The sequence below is a fragment of the Diplotaxodon limnothrissa genome, linkage group LG2, assembly GCF_057381915.1.
Source record: "Diplotaxodon limnothrissa isolate DT_005_m linkage group LG2, D_limnothrissa_male_GT1.1, whole genome shotgun sequence".
Taxonomy (NCBI): domain Eukaryota; kingdom Metazoa; phylum Chordata; class Actinopteri; order Cichliformes; family Cichlidae; genus Diplotaxodon; species Diplotaxodon limnothrissa.
The window spans coordinates 25,226,340-25,250,089 of NC_140597.1; the positions used below are offsets into that span (position 1 = coordinate 25,226,340).

General features: G+C 41.8%; 2 protein-coding genes across 6 annotated transcripts in view; both read right to left on the bottom strand.

The window, feature by feature from the left end:
• The window catches only part of tenm2a (teneurin transmembrane protein 2a), a 159,446-nt gene that overhangs the window by 119,626 nt on the left and 16,070 nt on the right, over nucleotides 1–23,750 (bottom strand). For 2 of the 5 annotated variants that reach the window (XM_085368923.1, XM_085368917.1), the window contains exon 2: nucleotides 17,471–17,764. In XM_085368923.1, the coding sequence (XP_085225049.1) occupies nucleotides 17,471–17,764 (294 nt within the window). Of the gene's footprint in view, nucleotides 1–10,211; nucleotides 10,263–17,470; nucleotides 17,765–18,988; nucleotides 19,028–19,142; nucleotides 19,188–23,750 lie in introns of all 5 variants that reach the window. The other 3 variants (XM_085368889.1, XM_085368898.1, XM_085368907.1) reach the window with 3 other exon arrangements.
• LOC146638496 (general transcription factor II-I repeat domain-containing protein 2-like) lies at nucleotides 2,946–4,516 on the bottom strand. The gene has a single exon (XM_085373778.1). The coding sequence runs from the start codon at nucleotides 4,443–4,445 to the stop codon at nucleotides 2,946–2,948; it is 1,500 nt and encodes a 499-aa protein (XP_085229904.1). The 5' UTR covers nucleotides 4,446–4,516.

Sequence of the window (23,750 nt, forward strand, 5' to 3'; positions counted from 1 at the left end):
GCAAAACAAAGAAGACTTGCACAATTAGAGGTTAGCGACTCGAATATAGATCTATTCATCTCGTCTCTTTCCTCCCATTTGACTCGCCGTGAAACAAAGCCAACCTATTAAAGCAAGTATTGAGTGGAGAAGAAATGGTTTTAACAGAAATATTGACATTACCACTGCCTGCTTGTTTCTGCTGAGCAGGGCGCTTTTAATCGGAGTCTGTTTCTTCGTTTGGTATCCATACAATAACTGAGCACAGTGTTTAGGTTTTATGAATGCAACAAATTCATGAGGAAGGATGGTCTGTGCCTCGTGTTTAAAACCAGTGAATTACTATATATGTGTTATATGTGACACGACTGATGGGTACATCTTTTCATCACAGTGGTGCTTGTTGGATAGTGTAACTGAGATATCATAAGGTTTATTCACACTTTAATTTACCACTACAGCACTAGTGGCAATGAGAGAAAATAACTGTCCAATCAGAGATAATTACCTAAATTTGCTACTGTAATGCCTAACACCCTCGCAAGCATCAGGCTCATAAGAGGAACCTGCTACTTCAAGTCTGTATGTGTGAAACAGTCATCGACAGTAATCATCAATAGCGAGAGCACCTCTTTAATCTTAATCTAGCAATGACGTTCCATAGGTGGGTGCATGTGTGCTATAGGTGTCTCTTATTAAAAATGTTGCTCTCTGCTGCCAGACTGTACCTGCCTTTTTATCAGGTAATCTCCCACTCCTTCTCTTTCACACATAAACAAACACTGGCCGGCAGAGACCTGCAAGGTAACGCCATTGCATGCCTCGCCATGCTGTGTGATGCCCCGCGGTGCTGCGCTCCATTCGGTGAGGCAGCATGAAGCACAAATCAATATGGATTAAAACTCTGTAAGGCGCTATCTACTCACCTCCTCGCACTACATACAGAAGGGAAACGTGTGCACTTAGTATGCCAGATTGCTGAATTTCCCCCCTTTTAAATCAGAGAGGAAAAGTGAAGAGTTTGAGATAAGCTAGCTGTAAAGTAAGGGTTACCCTGACAATGAAGAAAAGCACCTGTGCTGCGTCCAGCTCACGACACCCGTGGTTCATATCCATCATGCTGCTTAGAGGGCAGCATGATGGGGGGGCTGGAATCAGCACCTCATTCCACCTGCCACACCTAGACTGAGCGTCGCACACGAGGACTCACACATGCACATGGAGTGACAGCCCTGGTGGTAGGCCTCAACCCCCATAGCAATGGTGGGCCTCCCACAGTGCACTGCAGGACACCAGAGATTATCCCGACACTTGCAGACAGTCACAGAATGTTAATCCTCAGCCATCTCTTCTACTGTGCTGTTAAATCTGGATCTTACTCTCAATTGCTCCTCCTACAAATCTCCCTTCTTTCTTTATCCATCACTCACCACATCCTCTCCCCCACAATCCACTAGAATCTTCCTCAAATTCCCTGCTCTAACCCCTTCCTACCGCCTGTTTTTAACTCCATCCTCTCCTCCCCTAAAATCTCTTGATCCCTGTTTTCTACTCGAGAGCGACAAGGCATCATCCCCATTTTTCTCTTATCCTTTCTCTCCGCTCCCAGCCCAGCCCTCGCTATCAGCGATCTTCTCATCCCCAAGAACACAAAACACCAATCAGCCTGTCATAATCACTCTGTTGGAAGAGGAAGCTCTGAACGCCAAGCGCAGCTGCTACGTGTTGAATTAGAGAAAGCAGAAATGCTAACGCTGCAGCTCATAGTAGTATGGGTTGTTTTTGTTGTTGTTGCTTGAACATTTTACTGGATGCGTTCTATTTTTAAATATGCAGAAAAGGGAATTCGAAGGTTTATTAACTACACTGTTGATTCCATTCTGCTAATGATAATACTGATTCTCATTCCTTTTTTATTTGTATCCTGGAACAATAAAGCGACAGCTGCCGGGACTGTTCATTTAAAAAATTACAGAGGAACAACCTCTGAATGGTATCTGGTCTCCCGCAGCTTCCCTTCTTATTCACTGTGATTTGACTCATAAAAATTGCCCTCTACAGCTTGTACTTTTTTTTAACTACTCGTCCCAAAGGATTTTTCATCAGGACACTGTGTCTGCTAACTTCCAAACAATAAATGCAGTTTACGATCTGTCAGCAGTCTCCAGCCCGTTAACTTCCTCATACTGCTGTTGTCATGCAAAACACATGCAAACTTCTTGTCTTCATATACGTCAGCAACTTTCCACCACTGGTGATGTTGAAGAGTCAATAAAAGTAAGGTTGAAATGTTTTCTGTGATGCACTTAGATCTTAATTAAACATTAAGAAATACAATCACGGTGAAAAGAAAAGGCTCGCTCTTTCCCTTCTAAGGTTTGATGGGTCATAGAAATTGAAAAAAAAAACAAACAAACAACAAATCCACAAGCTACATCTCATACTCTAGAGCAGGGGTGGGCAAACTTTTTGATTCGTGGGCCACATTGAGTTCTAACATTTGACAAATGGGCCGGAACAGGAGTAGATAGATGGCATGCTTTGAAAACATCACCTCATTGGGGGAAAAATACACATCTTGGGATATGGAGAAAACATGTGCTTTAATTTCATTTTTTTTAAATGAAGAAAAGCATTACAATAAAATCTCTGACTTCGAAATGAGCCTTTAAACACTGAAAATCAAATAAATGAACATTTTATTTTAAAGCACTGAAAGTTCTGTTATCCTTCAGGATATCACATCACTCTCCTCCTAACTTTTTTTTTTTTTTTTTTCCAAAAACGGTAGGAGATGCAGATGTACTTGTCCTGTTCCTTTTATTCAATTTGTTTCCCCGGTGCCAAAAGTCAACAACGACCAGTGCAAGTTCGAAACAGTTGCAGCAAGTCAGTCTGTGAAGCGTTATATTTGATCTGCGCGCACTGTTCATTTTAACAACGTGCGTATCACGGAGACACACATTTTAATGGGAGCAGTGTTGTTGGTCTCCTTTTTTAGCCAGCGCATCAAAGTCTGGAGTTAGTTTTGTTGTGGCGATTCTCAGGATTGATCTGAGGTGTAGGTCTGTTAACTTGGATCTGTGGCTGGCTTTGTTGATGTTCATGACGCTGAATGTCTGTTCACACACGAAGGTAGAGCCGAACAAAGCCAACATCATCTGCGCTTTTCGTCTTAGATTTGGAAACGCGGCATCATTGAGTGAAGCATAGAAGTCATTTAGTTTCAGAGAGCTGAATTTCTCTTTTAAGGCAGGGTCGGACTGAAGGTCGATGAGTTCGAGCTGAAGCTCCTCTGGAGCTGTTTCGGGGTCTTGTGACAGAGGAAAGGCCACCAATTGAAGTGACTTGTCAATTTTATCGAAATCCAAAAACCGACGGCAGAATTCTCCGTGCAGTGCATCCAGTGACTCACTGTATTTCTTTACTTTTGCTCCGGCCTCTTTCAGCGTGGCTAGTGTAGGAAAATGAGTGAATGACTTGTTCAAAATCTGCCTGGAGAATAAAGCCAGCTTGGATTTGAAGGCTTTCACGTTTGTGTACATGTCATGCACAAACTGCTCCTTCCCCTGCAGTTTCACATTGAGCTCATTCAAGTGTGAAAATACGTCCGTAGCAAACGCGAAGTCACACATCCAGCTCTTGTTGCTCAGCTCAGGAAATTCCTCAGTCTTGCCCTGTCGCTCCAAAAACACGCCAATCTCCTCTTTGAGCTCCCACACTCGTTGAAACACTTTGCCCAAACTCAACCAGCGGACACGGGAGTGATAAAGCAGGTCCTGGTGATCCGCATCAGTTTCCTCCAGGAACGCAATGAACTGACGGTACTGAAGTCCCCGTGCGCGTATGAAGTTGACGAGTTTCACCACAGGATTCACAACATGATTCAGCTGTAACACCGATTTACATAGAGATTCCTGGTGGATGATGCAGTGGAGGAAAATGACATCCTGGTCAGGGTTTTCATCTTTCACTTTATTCTGGATTCTCCTCAGCAGGCCAACGTTTTTTCCCGTTAAATTTGGAGATCCATCTGTGGTGACGTTAACAAGCTTACTCCAGGGAAGCTTCATGTTTTCGATGGCAGCAGACACCCGTTCAAACAAGTCCTCTCCTCGTGTTTGTCCTTTCAGAGACTCCATTGTCAAAAACTCCTCCGTTATTTCAAAGGTTTCGTTGATTCCTCGGATAAAAATGAGGAGCTGAGCAGTGTCTTTGACATCGTTGCTTTCATCCAGTGCTACAGAATAAAAAGTGAATGACTTCGCCTTTTTGTTTAATATGCTGGTGATATCTTCATCTATTAGTTCTACACGGCGAGTCACTGTCCGCCGTGATAAACTGATTTTCTCAAATTTGTCTTTGGTCTCTGGGCACAAAATACCTGCTGTCTCTACCATACATTCTTTTAAAAACTCACCCTCAGACAGTGGTTTGCTGGCCTTTGCTATTTTGAATGAAAGCATAAAACTGGCCTTGGTACTTGACTCTTGAATGGCAGTTTGACGGTGAAAAAAACTTTGCTGAGCCTTCAAATTAGCTGCCAACTTCTCAGCAGCAGCTTCCCGTTCTTTTGTTGAGAGCTTGCTAGCATAATTTGCGTGCTTTGTGGCAAAGTGACGGCTAATATTATACTCTTTAAAAACCGCCACAGTTTCTTGGCATATCAGGCAAACAGCAGATGATCGGTGTTCAGTGAAAAAATATTTAGTTGTCCACTCCTTTTTGAACACTCGACATTCTCTGTCCACTTTCCTTTTCTTGGGTCCGCTCATCTTCATAGAGGGGTGGTAGGTCACAGGGTAAAGTGCAAACGTGGAGTAATAAGCCTATGCCGCTTCACCTCAACAAAGCCAATATATCTAGAGTGCGCCATCTAGTGAGGAAACATCAGAATTGCAGGGGAAATAAAACATTAACAAGGTTAATTTATTACATTTTTTTCAAGTTTGGCGGGCCGGATCAAAACGTTTAACGGGCCGTAGTTCGCCCATGCCTGCTCTAGAGGCATCAGTTAGCATGTTAAATTTGATAACAGTACAAAATCAGAAAAAGGCTGAACAAGTATTGTGGCTTGTTTGGGAGGACTGCCAGAAGAAAGACTCATCTCTCTAACGAGAACATGGCAGCGCAAGTTTGCAAAGTTACAGCTGAACATACATGAAGATGTTTCGCAATAATGCAACGCCGTGTTTGGAGCAAACCAAACACAGCATCAACGCCTGATATCAACTATCAGGCACGGTGGTGGAGGGGTAATGATTTGGACTTGTTTTGCAGCCACAGCATCTCGGTACCTTGCGGCCACTGAGTCGACCATGATCTCCTCTCTATGAAATTTGACAGCGAAAGCTTGGCTGAAACTGAGTCCCACAACAGGACAACGATTCCAGGCACAGCAGCAAATCCACAATAGAACGTGTCAAAAAGGAAAGAATAATGCTGTTGTTAAAGTTGAGACGAGTGGGCCAGAATTCCTCCACAGCAACGTGAGAGACTGATAAAGTCATACAGAAAATTGTTACTTCAAGTCAGAACCACATTACTTTTTCTTCTATCCAGATACATAAAACCTAAGTAATGCAAGAGTGCATACTTTCTTCTTACAATGACTGTACTGTCAATCTGTAAAATGTATCCTTAAATTATTTACACATATTATAGTTTGTAATTAACTCACTCTTCCATATTGTTCTAGAGTGCCCTAATCACAAGACCCTAGGGTCATCCACACTTCAACCGGTGGTGACATTAACCAATGCTGTGACATTTTTTTTCTGTCTTTTTAGTCGCTTCTCATCTCACAGCTTCATGTATTATGCAAATATTCAACAAACAAAATAGTTACATGATTCAGCGACGTCTGAGAGCAGAATAAAGCATCAAAAGCACACTAGAGATGTCTTTTGTTAATGGTTACTTTTTTAACACTGTATGGCAGTTCAAAATGTTCTGATGCTGTTCGTTTCTGTTTCTGTGACAAGCTGCAAGCTTTCTGCTAGTTTACCATCTAAAGTATCTGTTTTCACAAATTATATATTATTAGAAATTACTGATATCACACTATTTAACCAACTGGAAGGGCTTTTTACACTGTGTGACGCTGTCTGAGAAGAAAGATGGCTGTCGTCAAAGGAACGCGGTCAGCTCTGAGGTCATCAATCCAGAACAGCGATCCTAGATCGCGCTGTGAGAAATGTTTGGAGCTTTGGCGACTACAGTGAGCCTGCAGCAAAACCGAGGCGGTGTCAGAAACATAGGATTACACTCCCACAGCGTGGCTGCTGTTACAACCCACATGTACTAGCCAACAAATCGGTTTGTGATTGGTCAGTGTGACATTTTATATGTGCCATTTAAAGAAAAAAGCCTATATTGATTTAATAGCGTTATTGGAAGGAGACAGCCAAGACTCTCTCACCCACTGTCATCACCCAAACAAAGCCACGCAGCCACTCTGAAACTATACACACATTAGACAAGAACATTAACAAGTGCACAGCAATTATTATCAAATTAGAATACAATGTTCTACTGGGACACCATCAGTCTGGTTTGGAGCAGCAGTGGGATGCTCAAAAGAAACTGTTTTCTTCACATCACTGAACCATGGAGTTATTTATGGTCATTAAACAGTTACAGTCACTGATCACCCCCTAACTAGATAAGAGGTCCATGCCCTGTTGGTAAGCCCTGGTTTTGTCCATAGGGTGATTGTGTTTTGTATGGAAAGCAAAGTCAAAATCAATGTGAATGTGGGAAGGAAACATCAAAAGGAAACCGACAGTGTTGCTTTAGTTCATCCCAAGCGAAACATCACCGTCTGGATCAAATTCATCTAATAATTTTGACTTATTTTCATTTATGCTAATACAGGGAAAGTCAGATCACCAAAGTGATTAAGGTTTATCGTCTGGGTACCACGAGATTTGTGAAAAATGTCCAAAATGATCTGGCAGTATAAGGTTACTACTATTTCAGAAAGTGTGAGAACAGTGGAAAAAACTTCTAAGCATATATAATAAATGTTAGACATATAGAAGTGAGTGTTAACAGATGAATAAGCAAAAACAAAACAAAACAAAAACAAGCAAGAGACACACACAACAAAAAGGCACAATAATTGTATAGGTCTTTTCAGGTCTAGTTATGTACCTATGCATGCTGAACATTGGAGCTCATATCAATATAACTGTTGAGAAGACTGATGATAGAGTAGCTTGTTGTCCTCTACAGTGACTGGTGGGGTTGTATATCATTCTTTGGACATCTGACATCTGTATGAATGATTTAGCCAGTAGACAGTTTGTCAGTTATTGGTTTCAGATTGTAGACGTTGATAAGGCTGTCATCTTCAAAGATGTGCATAAAGATAGTTGGCTGCTTTACACAATTAAGTATTTATACTCATATAGCATGTCGCTGAAGTTAAATTAATTTAAACAAGGAAATACATGATAAATAATTTTATTTTATAATTTGAATTCTTTCATTTTAAATATAAATTACATGGACCTTAAATGATATTTAAAGCCCATGGTGCTACTGAAGCGCTGAAACAGAGTTGAAATACACCGAAATGAAATACGGCTTTAATAATTGCAGAACTGGTGGTCGGAGAATGAGAGTTTTTTGATTTGTGCAGTTGTCAGGATTTGGCTGATGACCGTACTGTATGTTCTATATTAGTATCAGGGAGGAGCCGGCGATTTAGATGGGAACTTTCTCATCTTTTTTTTTCCATTTACCTAAATTGATATAGTTTCTTTTTTTATTGCTACCCACTCTCAAAGTAAATGCATGCGAATACAATAAAGCCGTTCCCACCTATTGTATTTCTTGTGCGCTATAAGGCAAATGCAATATACAGTTTTTTAAGATTTTAATTTCCAGAGAAGTCATGCTATTTACTCACCACAGAACACTGCGCAAAGCAAATAGTATATTTCTGACTTGCTTCCACGGACAGAAAGTAATAAAATAAGGCATTGAGGGAAATTATCATCAGCAAATATCAAAGGTAAAAACTTTGCTTCCATAAGGATTTAAACTGAGCCAGAAAAGCAAACTCTGTGAATTTATGAAGCAACAATTTTAACCTGAAAGTGTCAGTGTCACAGCCCTCCGTTATTTGTTTATTGTAAAAGTGTGGGTCAGAATATGTCAAGAAGATAAACCTTTACATGATCCGATTTAGATAATCTGCGCTCCAACATCTCCTCACGTCTTTGCTGCCACGTGAATGAATACCTTTGTATTGCCTTCAAGGTTGCGAACTTGAGAAAAATCCTGCTAAACGAACCATAATGGTATTAAATAAAAAATAACCTTCAACCTCTAACATAAAAAAATGTTTATTTTCCTTTTCTAATACGCACTCTGCTCTTACTCCTTTCTACCACTTCTTACTAATAAAAACAGATGAAAACTCTGCGGCCCAATAACGCGAGCATTAACACTAACCCACGCTCACAGAGACAAACAATCTCTGAAACAGGAGTAAATATGGCTGACTTTTCAATAGTGGAGGAGGAGAAAAAAAATGGACCCTCTGGGAAATTTTCTCTGATCAAGTGCAAAGAGATTAACCAGTTGGACGTGTGCTAATGAACAGAAGATCATAATGAGAGGCGCTCGTAAATGTAGATGAGGCATGTGAAGAAGAACAGTGGCTTCGTCTTGTATCAGATGAAACACAAGAGTAATGTACGGAAACCAATTATTTTACTGTTCCCTTTCTACCCAACATCCTGACACTGTCTAATGATGGACTGATGAAAATGTCAAGTCTTGATTTAAAGCGTGGATAGGAAAATAATGCTATAATAATTTCCAGCGGTAGCCAAGTTAGAAAATAGGATTACATAGGTTGCAGTGCCTATACACAGCAACTAATATACACTTCTCAAAAAAATTAAAGGAACACTTTTTAATCAGAGAATAGCATCAAATAAATTTAACTTCTGGGATATTGATCTGGTCATTTAAATAGCAGAGGGGGTTGTTAATCAGTTTCAGATGCTTTGGTGTAAACTCCTGCAGGATGGCACATCAATATGCTTGCTGTGTCGCCCAGCACCATGTCTAGAGCACGGAGGAGATTCCAGGAGACGTGCAGTTAGTCTAGGAGAGCTTGACTTGGTTGTAGAAGGTCCTTAACATATCAGCGGGACCGGTATCTGCTGTTTTTTTGAATGAGGAACAGGGTGAGCACTTTGAAAGCTGCAAACCTGCAGCAGGACACGGCTGTGAATGTCTGATTAAAAAACAAACAGAAATAGACTTAATAAGGGTAGTCTGAGGAACCAACACCCTTCCTCTCGTGGACCTTGTGCTAACTGCCTGGCACGATTGAGCCAATTAGCATTTGCCATAGAATACTAGAATTGGCAGGTGCACTACTCGTGCCCTGTGCTTTTCACAGAAAGAAAATGTTATCCTGAGCACATGTGACAGACATGAAAGGGTCTGGAGATGCCGTGGAAAACTCTATGTTGCCTGTAACATTGTTCAACATGACTGCAAATGGGTATCAGGATGAAATCCTTGGACCCATTGTCGGACCCTATACTGATACAGTGGGTCCTGGGTTTCTCTTGGTCCACAACAATGCCCAGCCTCATGTGACGAGAGTGTATAGGCAGTGGAGGATGAAGGAATTGATACCACTGCCTGGCTCCCATGCTTGCCAGACCAGAATCCAATACGTTCCAATAATCCAGTACCTCAGAGACATTATGTTTTAGTCCATCCGGCGCATTGCATCCTCAGACCATCCAGCAGCTCAGTGATGCCCTGCTCCCCTGCTCCAGATCTGGGAGGGGATCCTACAGGACACCATCTAATGTCTCATGCATACAAGCACGTGGTCAAACTATTAAGTACTATTTTGAGTTGCTGTAACGAAACTTTGGTAAAATGGACTATATCGGGGGTTTTTTTACTTTGATTTTTGCAGTGCCTTTGAATTTTGCCCTCTGTAGTCTAATAATTTCCATTTCCATCAAACAATGTCACAGCGTTCTGTTCCTAACACATCATCGGGTCTATATCAGTGTAGATATTCAGCATGATATTTCTTTTCCCATTGACCCGATGTGTTTTCAGAGTGTTCCTGTAATTTGTTTGAACAATGCATATTACTACCAGTTAAATATCGTAGCACATCACATACAAGGGGATCTAAAATGGGTTCAATAATCACAAGGAGGCTACAGTCAGTTGTGACTTACTGATCACATAGTCTCCGAATGGATCGTCATCATCCTCATCATCCAGGTAAGCTGGAGCAGAAGTAATGGAAGAAAGAAAAGGCGAGAGAAAAGAAACAAACAAAAAAAAGATTGTGAAAAATCAAGAGAGAAAGCATGAGAAACAAACCAAAAACAAAACTGAAAGTGCTCAAGACAATCAGAGAAACGAAAACAAAAACAAAGCGAATTTCAGTCTTCTAACCTCCGATCATCTGCCTTTTTTTATACTCATTCTTGTTCTCAGCCTGATACTTCCAGCCTTCATTAGGAGGCAAAGCGCTGACCATTAAACTACAAAAGTAGTTTCAGCACCACGCGGAGGAAAATATGATCACTCATAATTGACTAGAGAATTCTCAGCTTGCTCTCAGCGCTGCTTCTCACCGTTACACTCCTTTCCCCCCTCTTTCTCTAGGCAGGTTCTGACGATGGCATGAGAGCCCATTACGGCTCACTAAATTCCCTATTAGGATGGCAGCACAGTCGTCAGCAAGTTACAAGTCCAACACAAACGATATTTTACAATGTGTGTAACTTCTTTTTAAAAACTGATAATAATATTGTTACTATGAGTGGACCCTCACTGCCTGCTTACACCAGCAAGTTGGCACAATAACGCATATTTGACTGCCCTCTTTGTCAGCTGTATAGGAAAATCCCTCCCTCATCATCCTCTTTCCATTTATTCATCGTTTAGGTTTTCCTCTTCTTCTCTGCCTTTCTATCACTCCCGGTTCCCTTCCCTTAATGTGAGTTAGCATCCATCTACTGAAATCGATATCCCGGGGCTTTTATTAAACACTGCTCTTATGCATCTGTGTGTGTGTCTGTGGTGTGGACCTGCCTGCCCGTCTTTGTGCATGTGTATTATCAGCTCCAGGTCCAGCAATACCATACAGTCAGAAATGCTCGACAAGGACAGGGAAAATTTTTTATTCATCGTTTAATTTTGTGCGAGTGTGTGAGCACGTATGAGCACCATGTTGAATAGACCAATCATTATTGATCCTGACTGCGGGGCATATTTCAAACCCTTGGCTTAACCAGAGGACATACGCATGCAGATGGATGCTGCATGCGCGTGTGTGTGTGTCTATTACCACTTTTCTCATTCCGGCATGCACGGCGCTTAGTACATGGACAAAAAGTCCTTGAACCGCTGGGTGAAGTATGGAGGTGTACGCACACATACACATAGCATGCGCACGCTCTCAGTGGTGTATATTTCTGAAAGCGAACTGTCAGTGCTGCTCTCACACACCATTCATCACAAGCTACTAATTCTGTTAGACCATTGTCGAGCCTTTCGCACCCCACGTTGCTCTCTGAAAACTCAATCAGAGGCTAATGCCCCCAACCCTCCCAACACACAAACACGCGTGCTCTCACTCTCAGTTTCTTACTCGCACACACTCACAGAGACCCTGAGGGGACAGCAGTGGTCTTGGGGGACCCCACCAGCCCAACTCTATAAGTGTTGCTCGAATTTGATAGACAGGCGAGGCACGAACTGAGTTACTCGTGTTGAGAGTGGCTGCAGTGTAAATCTAACTGCTAACACCTGAAAGCAAGAAAAAGGTCTTACAGTCACTCTGTGGCATATAATTATAATCTGCGTTGCATAGTATAAAGCACTTTTTATTCAAAACAAAAATGATCATAATTAAACATTATCATAATATCCTTGATTACAAGACAATCACTTGAGCGCCGTGACTGTCTAAGGTAAAAATTTTTTAGAAAAATCCCTGTCAGCCGATTTGAATGCAGTTTGATTTACGGTTCACATTGTGGGGGAATATTAAAAAAAAGAGGACAGCGCTGGTGCAGGCACTCTGCCACCTGTGCTAGCAGATTTGATTAGTTAATCAGAGGAATCACTTTGCCCAACTCTGCTTTTATAAAGATAGTTAAAGCTCCAGCTACCAAGGAAATGAAAAAAAGAAAAGAACAAAAGGGGAAAAAAAAGTTCTCAACTGCAGATGTTTTTAGAGACATTTGGAAAGTTTTGTTTCTGGTCTTTTCAAAAAAGAGAATTAACACTTTAGCATAATAAAAGCATCACAGCAAAGCTCCTTAATAAAAACAGAGTGAAGAAAGGCTCTGCGAGGAGGGGAATTAAGGCATTTGAGCAAGCCCAGATCGGGGGCAGGGTTAGTCAGAAAAGGCCAGACTAAATTTAGCGCCACCTTTTCATTCTCTAATTATGAGATTAATACATCCTGTCACATACGTCACAATACAACCTCATGATTTATTATCCAGTCAACCAGATGGAGAGATTGAGCCAGAGAAGGAAGGAGGAGGAGAGGGAGTTTGTCTGAAAACAGCTAATCAGCATGCATGTGTGATTTGGGCCGGTCCTCAACTGAGCGGCTAGTCTGTGTATATAAAGTTGGCAGGCGGGGTAAAGGCAAGATTTATTAATGGGAAACAATGCTGAAGTTGAATTTGATTCTGTATGTTTTCTTTAAATGGCTGCTGTATAATGAGAGGAAAACACAGAGGCATATGGACCACACACACAAACACACACAGAAGTATATGAGGAGCGCTGGACTATGGATTGTGGCCATAAAGTCTGGCCTGGGCTTCAGGTTTAAATCAATGTCAGAGCCTGATCTTATTTCATTTAATGCATGTTTTAATCATTCTCCCTTCTGATCAATGCAGTTTGGATGTGACCATCAGGCACTGCTGTGGGAATTTACAAGCACTCCTGTTCTCCTGCCTGTGTTTCCAGACGGACGTTTTACGAGGCAGTGCACAGTGTGACAGTAAATCTCTTCCTCCACTTTGCCAAAATGAAATCTCCAAATGCTGCTCACTATGCCCATATTTGTTTGTCTCCCGCTAAAGAAACTTGCATTGGCTCTGCCAAGTCAACGTTCTAGTCTCTTTATTTTAATAGTGTCTGGAAGGGGCAATAAACGGGAAGTGTCTTTATTCAATAGTCGACAATAAAACTGGATGTAGGGAAACTTTGAAATCCCTGAGTTGCGTTTATGAAACTAATTTAACGGGCTTTGCATACTTCTCTGTAAAAGGAATTTACCAGTGAATGAAAACAAGCGAAAAACAAACCAGAAAATGAAAAATCCTCTCTTATGAACTGAGAGTTAGATTCAGGAAGCTGGTGTGACAGATACCAGAGCTCTGCAGGGGAAATGAATACACTCAAACTGCTCCTTAAGCGGTAACTTATTCACTTAACGGTCAATTCATCCTCATCAGTGGATGAAGCTCACAGAACAACATGTAAAATGTCAGTAGGAGGAGCTCGTAGCTATTTTGTATTGTTCATTTCCCATTTTTTGGATATACATAGATACTTAAAGGGAAATATATTTAGATTTCTTTAACCTACAGTTTCTGCAGACCCTTGACACCCATCCCCATATCAGCTCTGTCTATTTGTGTTAATCTCATCGATGCCTTTTGTGATGACAGCTACTATGTTCTTGCTGCTTTTGCTTTCCATGTATGGGTGTGGAATGGTGACAGGGCCTGTAAAACAGTCACACCAGCAGATATGCATTAACAAGCCACCTTATTAAGTGCACCTTGTCTAACCCTCCTTTTCCCTCAGAACTGCATTAATTCTTTGTCACATAAATTACTATTTATTTGAATACACTATTCTACATATTATATATTCACTATTATACAAACTATTAAACTCGAACTTGAGGGTTATTCAGCTGGAAGCAGTCATCAAAAGATAGCTACGCTGTGGTGATACAGAGGTGGACATGGTCAGCAGTACTCATGCAGGTTCCAGCAAGTAATTGATGCTCAGTTGGTACTAAGAAGCCCAACGTGTGCCAATAAAATGTCCCTCACACCATTAGACCACCTGCAGTCTGAACCATCAATACAAGGCAGGGTGGATCCATCCTGACAGTACTGTCTGAATGTTGCAGCAGAACAGGCAACTTCTAATGTCCAGTTTTGGTAAGCATTTTCAAAATATCAGTGTCCTGTTCTTAGTTGACAGAAGAGGAACCTCGTGTCATGTTCTCTGCTGCTCAAGATTACTGTGGCCTTCTTTTCAGCTCAAAGCAATCAGCTCAAAGTCACTTGTGACGAAGGCACCCGCGACACACAGCTTTACAGGCAGTTGAATGTTTATTTATAATGTCTCCAGTGACTCCAGTTAGGCAGTTTTGCAGCCGCCTCTCTCTAGTGCAGTACACACAGCTCTGCTGTCAGGTCCCAGCATCCTATTCAAACAGGGAACGCACAATTATACAATGGAAATCAGCTGTGTTGGTAAGCCTTCCTCTAACACCACACCTGCTGCTCTGCTCCACCCCCCACCCCTCCATTCTGATGCCTGATTTGAACTTCAGCAGTTGATGTTGACCAGGTCCACATGCCTAAATGCAATGAGCTGCTGCCATGTGATTGGCTGATAAGATATTTGTGTTAATGAGCAGTTGATCATTAACACAGTGGCTGGTGAGTGTAAACTAAAGTATATTTCCCAACGTGAGACACTGACAGCCATTTTAAAAGCACAGATGGGGTAAATCTTTTTTCGAATGCAGTTTTTATCCCAAATCATAAATATAGTTCACTTTGCAAACACTTCAGATCACACATAGTGACACTTGTTGTGCACTTTGTTTACCTATGCAGTGGCTGTAAATGTAAAAAAACGGGAAAAAAAACTGTATTCAAGATTCTCTAATGTAACATCTCCTTAGGTGTATGTACAGTTTGAAGTGCTGATTGTGTTGAGACTAACAAAGGCACCAGGCATCGTGATTGCTATAAAAAAAGATAACACTTTTTAATTTGTTATTGACTCAGCTTTTGTTTTGATTGTTTTCCAGGCTTTTCACCTCCTCCAGGAACAAAGATACAAAAATAGTACATGTAGTTAGGCACTCAGATATACGGGTGTCCAACTACACAGTTAGGGAAACATGTGTATTTTGTTTGTTCGCTGTTATAACGACATAGAATGGAAAAACAAAGATCACAGATGTGAAGTAAAAGAAATCTGTAAATATATACTTCACTGACTCTTCAGTCAGTTGCCCTGCTGACAACAAAAAATAAAAAATGAATAAAAAAATAAAACACACAAACACAAATTGTAATAACCTGGAGGTTTGTAATATCTGTCACGGTTTCTGTGGGTTTTCTATTTTGGTAGTGAAATCTGCAATAGGGCACACGCAGACATTCATCCACATGTACCCTGAAGGGGAACCTTAGACCCTCAAACTGAAACCTGTCAGTCACACTGCCAAGCTATACTGACAGGAGCGTAACGAGAGCTGGTGAGAGGCGCCGTGCGAGCGAACAGAAAGACACAAGAGGAAGCTTGAAAGCTGGAGAAGAAAGATGGGAGAGGAGTGAGATGAAGAGGAGGAGGAGGAGGAGGAGAAGCAAGTGGAGGTGAGACTTCTGAAGATTGTTAGAGACACGGCGAGATGAGAGCGGTGCAGCATGCTGCTTGGTGTTTTGGCACGTCACCGTCTTTTTGATTTGTTAGCATGTGTTTATGATGTTGTTTCTCTGTCTGCTTCTGTCAATCTCTATTATTAGACCCTCAGATCCTCCTCCTGCTGTTTTGACACTCCCGCTGCTCCTGTTTCACACTTCCACTCACACGGTTCAGACTTATACACTCTCACGCCGATAGACAAGCGATATAGGACACATGTCAAACTCAGAAACATATATGCACGTGTGCAAAATCGACACAAGATCAACACGCGCTCGATGTATGCTGTATCTGGTGTTTTGTTTGGAAGCAGAAGCAGGAGCAGAGGGTGAGATTTCCTCACTCAGAGAGACTAAATAACTAATGGATTGACTTGATCAGACACACATACACTCGTCTTTTTATCAGGCTGCTGCGTTGCCTCTGATCTCTTCATGCTGGCAGAGACACCAGTGCAGACGCCTGATCTAAATCTACAGTCTGTGAAACCACGAGACGGGCCTAAAGGTGTGAGATGGTGGTTTCCCTAATGCTTCTATAGAAGGCAAACTTTTGAAGTGGAATTAAATTAAAATTACTTTGATTTGAGACGTGTACTGCATAATCAAAAGTATGAATGTCTGACCCCCCCAGGAGCGTATAAATAGACTTGAATACTACTTTTTTGACAACGTTTATGTTGCGACACTGACAAGCGACATGTTTTGATCGCCTGAACAATCGACACTCTGTGACATCATACTGCAGGCAAGTGATTATCACAATACAGAGGTGGATTAAGAAGCTAATTCTGCAAGGTCCTGAAAAACAGGCGACAGAGTGCTCAATGCTGTTCCTCTGGCCCTGAAACAGAGAGAGTGAGAGCGGCGTCTGCAGCTGATATCTGTGGCTGCAAGATTAGCTTGGTAATTAACCACAAAGCAATTATCGGGTGGTTGGAAGAGAAGCGCATCTCAGGGAAGGTGTTTCTTGACGTGTTTAATAGGTGTTGAGTAGTTTGATCAGTCGACAGAAGTTGTTTCGGATTCTGAGGCTCACAGTCCAACAGAGGTTGATCCACAGCTGATATGTGCGGCTGCCGAGAATTCAATTAATTAGACTGTTGCTCTTCCTTCCATCCACTTTTCATTAACCTCCATTGACACCTCGGTGAGGCCCGTGCGCGGGTTTACGACTGCGTCAGGATTAACAAGGAAATGGGAAGTTGGCAATAAACAAAGTTGCCGGAGGAATGAGATTTCCCCTGGGAGAAACGCACTCTCGCAGTCACGGGGCGATTTAGATGAAATTGGAGAAGCGAGATTAGCTCCTCTCACAAAAGCTAAAATGCAATCGGCGCTCCCCCCAAAAAAGCTCAGAAGTTGTTTTTTTTATCTTCTTGTTTTGAAGACTGACAGACCAGTGGTGAGATATCAGCAGATAAGTGGCTTAAAAGGGTGGAGTTGAGGGTTTTGGCTAAGTGCTATTGATGAAAATAAAGAGGCCCTCTGGGGGGGTGTCCAACTACTGTTCTTCAGATCACAAACAGACTTAATCAATAAATCCAACTCTCTCGCAATTCAAGCAATGGCTGTCTGTCGGAGAGAGGTTTTCACAATATTGTGTAAGATTTATGCATACATTCCCTTTCATGATCCCATTTCATATAACATCAGCCCAGAGCATCAGCCTCACTATGTTCACACATTCTCATCGAATTCATACTCTTTTTTCTCAGATTATGGGCCTCAACTTTAATAAATGAAACACATCTCGATCTTCTGAGAGTCCTTTGTCCTACCTGACTCATCATCGGACTTGTTATCATTCTCAGAGTCAGTGAGGGTGAGGGCTGAGTTCTCGCGACTGGACACTCCTGAGCTTCGGCGGGACTTTACCCCTCCTCGTCCGGCCCACAGCTGGATGGCCCGCTCTGGAGACAGCGGCCCCTCGGGGTCTGAGTCGGCGTCAGAGCCAGCGCTAAGGGAGTAACCCCGCTGGAGTAGGCCGAGGTCGGGACAGTAGGGAACAGCGGCGGGGTGCGGAGGGGGAGACGGCTCGCACACTCCGAGCTCAGCCAGGGTGAAGTTGCCCCCTGCGAAGGAGAAAGATGGGTTTAAGGGGATTGCTGAGAATAATGTGCGTAAATGCAGCAAAACTGATCGCACTAGCACAAACGAATGCTCGCACAAGCAAATGCTCACGCACGTCTGGAAAACAAACCCACCATCACACGCAGAGAAGCACACTAATTATGAAACCACGGAGGCGGAGGAGGAAAATTGCGCTTTGTTGTGGCAGGCAGGAGGGGGAGAGATGACGCAGCATGAATCAGGCACAAAATAAAAACTAGCTGCTGGAAGAAATATGTACTGGCCTGCAAGCCTGTTAAGGCTGGCTGAGAAGGCCCGGCTGCCTTGCTTTACTGATCCACATTGGCATTCATGAGGTGTTGATGTGAGATCAAAGAGTTGCTCACTTGAGGCCTCTCAGACTTTAGAGGGGCTGCTTCGTTGCCTTCTGGGTTTGATCATCTCCCCACCTAGTTGCCATTGCACGCTGGACCCCAGGCTTGCCGAATGTACCGCAGTCTGCTGCAGCACCAGCCCCACCGCCTAACACTCTTCCCCTCAAGACAAACCGACTCGTCACGTCCAAAATAAATATATAAAATTATCCAAATTAAAGCACATCAAAGGCGATCAATAAACAGAGCTGCGGCCCAATTAAATCCAAGCTGAGGAAAAAGCAATTAAGGAAAAAGGCATGCTCAACCAATTTATTCTCTATACTAATTAAAAGAGTATTGTGGATGCAATCGCTCACCATCAGCTGTTGGGGTAAAGGGATCGGGGGAAAAACAGTTGTGATTCACTTCATTAGCAGTTTGTGAGGGAGGGTAAAGGAAGAGGCGAGCAGAGAGAGAGGTTGGCATTGTGGCGGCACACTATATGAATCAGCGCGCTGGGAATCGCACAGCTGTGTGACTGGGTTAACTGTGACTCATCAGGCGTACGGACGCAATCACAGAAAGAGGAATTAAACAGATGAGAATCGTCTGCTGGATCTTCACGGCTCCTCTTCACAGGCTCGGCGGAACTCGAGAGTTCTGCTGAAAGTAATGCGGAGGGAAACGCAGCCAGGGAAGTGGTGAAAGGCTCTATACTTCTACTCAGGCAAACAGATGGACTAGGCTAGAGAGCAGAGGCAAGTATAAAGCTCCACAGGTGGATTCGGCTAATGCGCTACAGCTTGCCAAGCTTCCAACAAGCTACAGTGCAAAGGCACCCAAGCACCACAAGACATCAGCGAGTATTACCATTCCTCGTTTTCCTCGCTTCATTGTCTTTTCCTCCCACTTCTCATAAAAGGGAGACAAAAGGAACCTTCTTTACAATCCGTGAGCCAAGGGACTTTGACAATTTGTTGGCAATTTACACTACAGGATCTAACTAAAGTCGATGAACTCATACCTGAGATGAAGTATCGCAGGAGGACAGGAGAAAACTCCAGGAGGCCTGAGAGAGTAGAGCACATGGGTTCTTTAACATCAGTCAGCAAATTATCCAGAACTGTTCTGCTTGCTAGAAAAGTCTACTCCACAATCACAGTCAGGATGAGTTTTTATGCAGATTATCCCATCCGCCTAAAATGACAATAATTGGGCTACAAACACAGCTAGTCTACACAAACACTGCGTGGACACAGGTACACAACACTTAAGTGTATGCTTGAGTGCATTTGTATGCATTGTGTGCGTGCATGCACGTATCTAATGTTACATCCCACAGGACACCGCTCTGTACAATTAACATCTCATAACCAGTGATTACACATGTAAAATCCAATCTCTCCTTATCACCATCAGCTGGAGACACCGCCCGATGCACTATGTATTCAAAGAAAGATGGATTGGGGCGAGGGGTTGAAGCAGACGTGAAAATCTATCTCAGTTATTCCTCAAACAGAAAACCAATTGCATGTTTGTTATATGATATTATGACAGATGTGGGGGCAAAATGTGGCACTGAATTCTAATCAAATCAGTCCCTGTCCGTCCATACGACACCGTCGCTGTCATGCCCGCCCTTATGCGCATTAATGTGTGTTTTAAGGCTTGTGCCATTTTGGCAGCAAACTTGGGCTGCTCACATCTGTGTCTGTTAATTGTCTGTGTGCTAACAAGTTTCAGGATCCAAAGAGCCAAAAGCTATCCCACCATGATTTTACTGATGTTCCAGAGAGCTTCTGTTCACTAAAGGCCCAAGTTTATCAGTCTTCAAGTGCGCCACGGTACCAATAATACTTGCAAATATATAGTACTTTGCGAAAGTCTGTATATTTTACTAGGAAATTTGAAAATTGAGACATATGCAAACATGCAGGGCTATACAGTATATAAAGTAAAACAGAATGCTTTAAAGTCAGTATTTGGTATGACCACCTGTCTTCAACACAGCCTTAACTCTCTTAGGCAAGCCTTTTTGTCACTTCTTTAAGTAGCCTTCATGAACAGTTTTCAAGGCTTCTCGAGGGACATTCGAAAGTCTGGCAGCCTGTTGTTGACATTTTCTGTAGATTCAACAAGAACTGGGAACAAATGATGTCCTTTGGCGTCTGCTAGCTAAGAGGATTTAAAGCTGGTTCTTTGCTAGCTTGTCTTTCACATGTAGACGCAACAGTTGTTCCTACCTTGAGTTACGTGCTTTTTTATGTTTTAATCATTCAAGCATAAAAAGATCAGTGTTATGTCAGCGTTAAGTGACTTAACAGAAAAACCAATCCCCTGAAAATTGGTACAAGGACACTGAAAATGTGTGAAAAATCAGCAAATGTCCATAGAAAACCTATAATTTCTTTTAGAAAGGCTGGAGAACAATTAGTTTAGAGCACCTTTAAAAAAGTACAAGAAAGTCTGGCTCCTTGGAAGCAAAATTTAAAGAAAAAAGGGGTGGCTCAAGTTTTTTATTGTAATGCACTGAATAAAAATGAACTGAACTAGTTCTCTAGTCGCAAACTTTATCTCAGCATCTGTATCTTAGTCCTGGCTTCTAATATCTAATGATCAGAAAGACTAATCCGTGATTAAAAATCAGGTGTGCTACACAGAATATCCACAACCCTCATCTCCACTCCGTGATATTTTGCCACGAACTGGCTTGGGCATCATACTGAAAATCTACCGAAAAGTTATATTTATAGCTAGAAAGGCATTTTTAAAACACAGAAGTCATTCAGATATTTATCAAAATCAGCAGACAGATACTGATCATTAGCAATCCCATTTTTGACGTAAACAACCATGCAATACTCACTTCATTTTACACATGACTTCACCTCATCACCATGGAAACAGTGATTTGCAAAGCTGTTTATTCATTTTCCACCACCGATGTAGGTTTTTAAAAAATAACCATATAAGCATAATAGTATTGTGAAAATAGTCTCATATCGTCCATCCTTACTTCAGACAGAAAAAGAGACCTTGAACTTTGACCCTTTTCTTAACATGCATTCCCATTAAGGCCAACCACCTTCCCCCTGCTCTTTGTCTCTCTGCTGAGGTGCTTTCATTAAATCCACTTTATTGCCGTTTTGTTCACTGCTCTGTCTGCTCTACCTCCATCTTTTCCTCTTTTCATCTCTCTCCCTGCAAAGAGTGTTTACCATGACCAAGGATTTCATCAGTCTTCACTACCGCATCTTATGATCCCCTTTTTCGTCATCAGCTTGCCTCACTCTCTGTTTCACTCCCTATTTTTTCCCTTATCAGCTTAAAAGGAAGCGCACCCCCCACCCCCATCTTCACACACAGTGTAGCACAGCGGCAGCCTGTGCAAATGAAACTGTGGATCATTTTTCATTGCTTTGACACAATGTTAATTCAATCACCAGCTTTCTCACTCAAACTTTAAGGAACTGTCTCTGGACTATATTGATATTAAAAAAAAAAGTTAAATCAAAAGTATTTTCACTTCATTAGGATATTTAAAAAATAATAATATTATGATTTTTTTTTTAAAGAATCTTCAGGCAATAAAACTTAAGTCTTACAGCTCTGACAGAGCTAGCATATTTCAACAAGGCCTGAACTGGCTTCACTTGGCTAATTAGCATAAGCAACACCAGTGCATGGCTAATTAGCATACCATTACGTGCACACTTTTCTCTGCTACTATTTACAACCTATATTCACACAAACTATTTACAGCAACAGAAACGTTTATTTTAATCTTTTGAAAGGCGTTCTTAAGGGAAAATCTCACTCAGTGAAACTGCACATTTTAAAGCTCCGTTTGCATACCTGTTACTAGTAGTTTCCATGCTAGAGTTTCTCTGTCACATAATCCTCCCATTGTGTCGGTGTTTATGCACTGAAGTGTTTCAGTTTTACAATCTTCCTTCAGGTTACTATTGTGCCTCTATTAGTAATATAATGAGAGCTCAATAAGGTCAGGTAGCAGCAGGTAGAGTCTGTGGGAGGATAGGGTCCTGTAGCTATATGGAAAACAGAAGAGGTGAGGTTCGTGTTGGTCTGCTTCAGGATCCTTAAATCCCTACTAAATTCCTCTGCATCTGTTTGCATGCTCTTATGTCTTGTCTAATTGCACAGATTAATTATGCACTCAGTGGAGACAGGTTATAAGATAATAAAGATAAATTGAATTTTGGGAATTTTTTGATCTGGGAAGCATGACCCTTAACTGCAAGCTGCGTTTATTCTCTACTTGGTCATTTCTGCTGCTTCCCTGACTCTCCTGTCCTTTTCCTTTCTCTTGGATCTGTTGAAAAATGTCATCACTAAAGCATTTATTAAGAAGCAATATAGATGTATTTTTTATTGCTTCAAAATTCAGATAAAAGAAAACACAAAAGAGAAGTTCATTTCTTCAGGCATACTAAAGTGCAGCGCAGATGAATTCAGAATTGGATGCAAATGAAAATGGAAAATATTAAGAAATGACACATTTTGGCTGCTATTAGCAACAAATTTCTGCATTTCTTAGCTGTGCCAAAGAAAATAAGGCTTTTACTGTTATTAACAGTAATTTTACGCATGTCAGGAGATTGTTGGAGAACCTACCGTGAACAGTGGCATTTGCTTCCTGATTTTGATGCAGCCTCCACTGAGGAGCAAATCAGTTCACTAGTTCGGCACTTCAGGGCAAATCAGAACTTGTTCTGAACTCGCACTCCCTTGAATGCTGAAAATGGCATGTCCGAGGGTGGCCCGGACTGTAAACTATTCAATCTGAAAAAAAGCAGCATAATTGCAGGCAATGAAACCCACAAGTTCTGCCTGATTTACATCCTTTACAGAATTACACGGTGGGGTGGAGGAAAGTCAACCAGCATAATGCAGAGTCCTGCTGCCTATACTTTGCCTGTCAAACTGCTAACAAGCACAAATGATTTTTTAATGATAGGCCCTCTATCCCACAAAGCTGTCTACTCACAAACAGTCACACTTACACACATACACTGTGCATTGCACACTTTCGCTCCCTCACGCACACACACACACACACATAATGAGTTTTATCAAGGGAAGTACCGGTACATTTGGTTTAATGGATCACTGCCAATGCCATACCCACTCACACTATTGTATTGTTGTAAGTTTCAGCAAGATGCTTGCTATTTCCCCCATGTCACTTATTTTTCTGAGGCACAGCGTGTGGCGCATGAATACTCCAAATGATTATGTACTGTACCTCGGGTAAAGGGAGCTAAACTTACTGCTGAGCAAAGTAACAAGTAAATCTGCAGCTTATAACATGCAGTGTTTCAACCAAATGATAGGTCTGTGAAGGTAAATCCAAATAAATCTACAAGACTCTGTTTGGCTGAATAAAGAAAAAAACAAAAAAACAAAAATCAAACAAACACTGTTTGTACCAGTGAGGCAATACAGTCATTTCACTTATTGTAGAGTTTAAAAAAACAACAACTGCATATTGGTTAAAAGGAGATATTAATGTATTTTTTGTTTGGTAAGCCACTTAACACTGACCTGTGAATGATTCAAGCATAGAAACAGCACCTGACTTAAGGTATGAGTTAGTGTTATGTCTGCACAT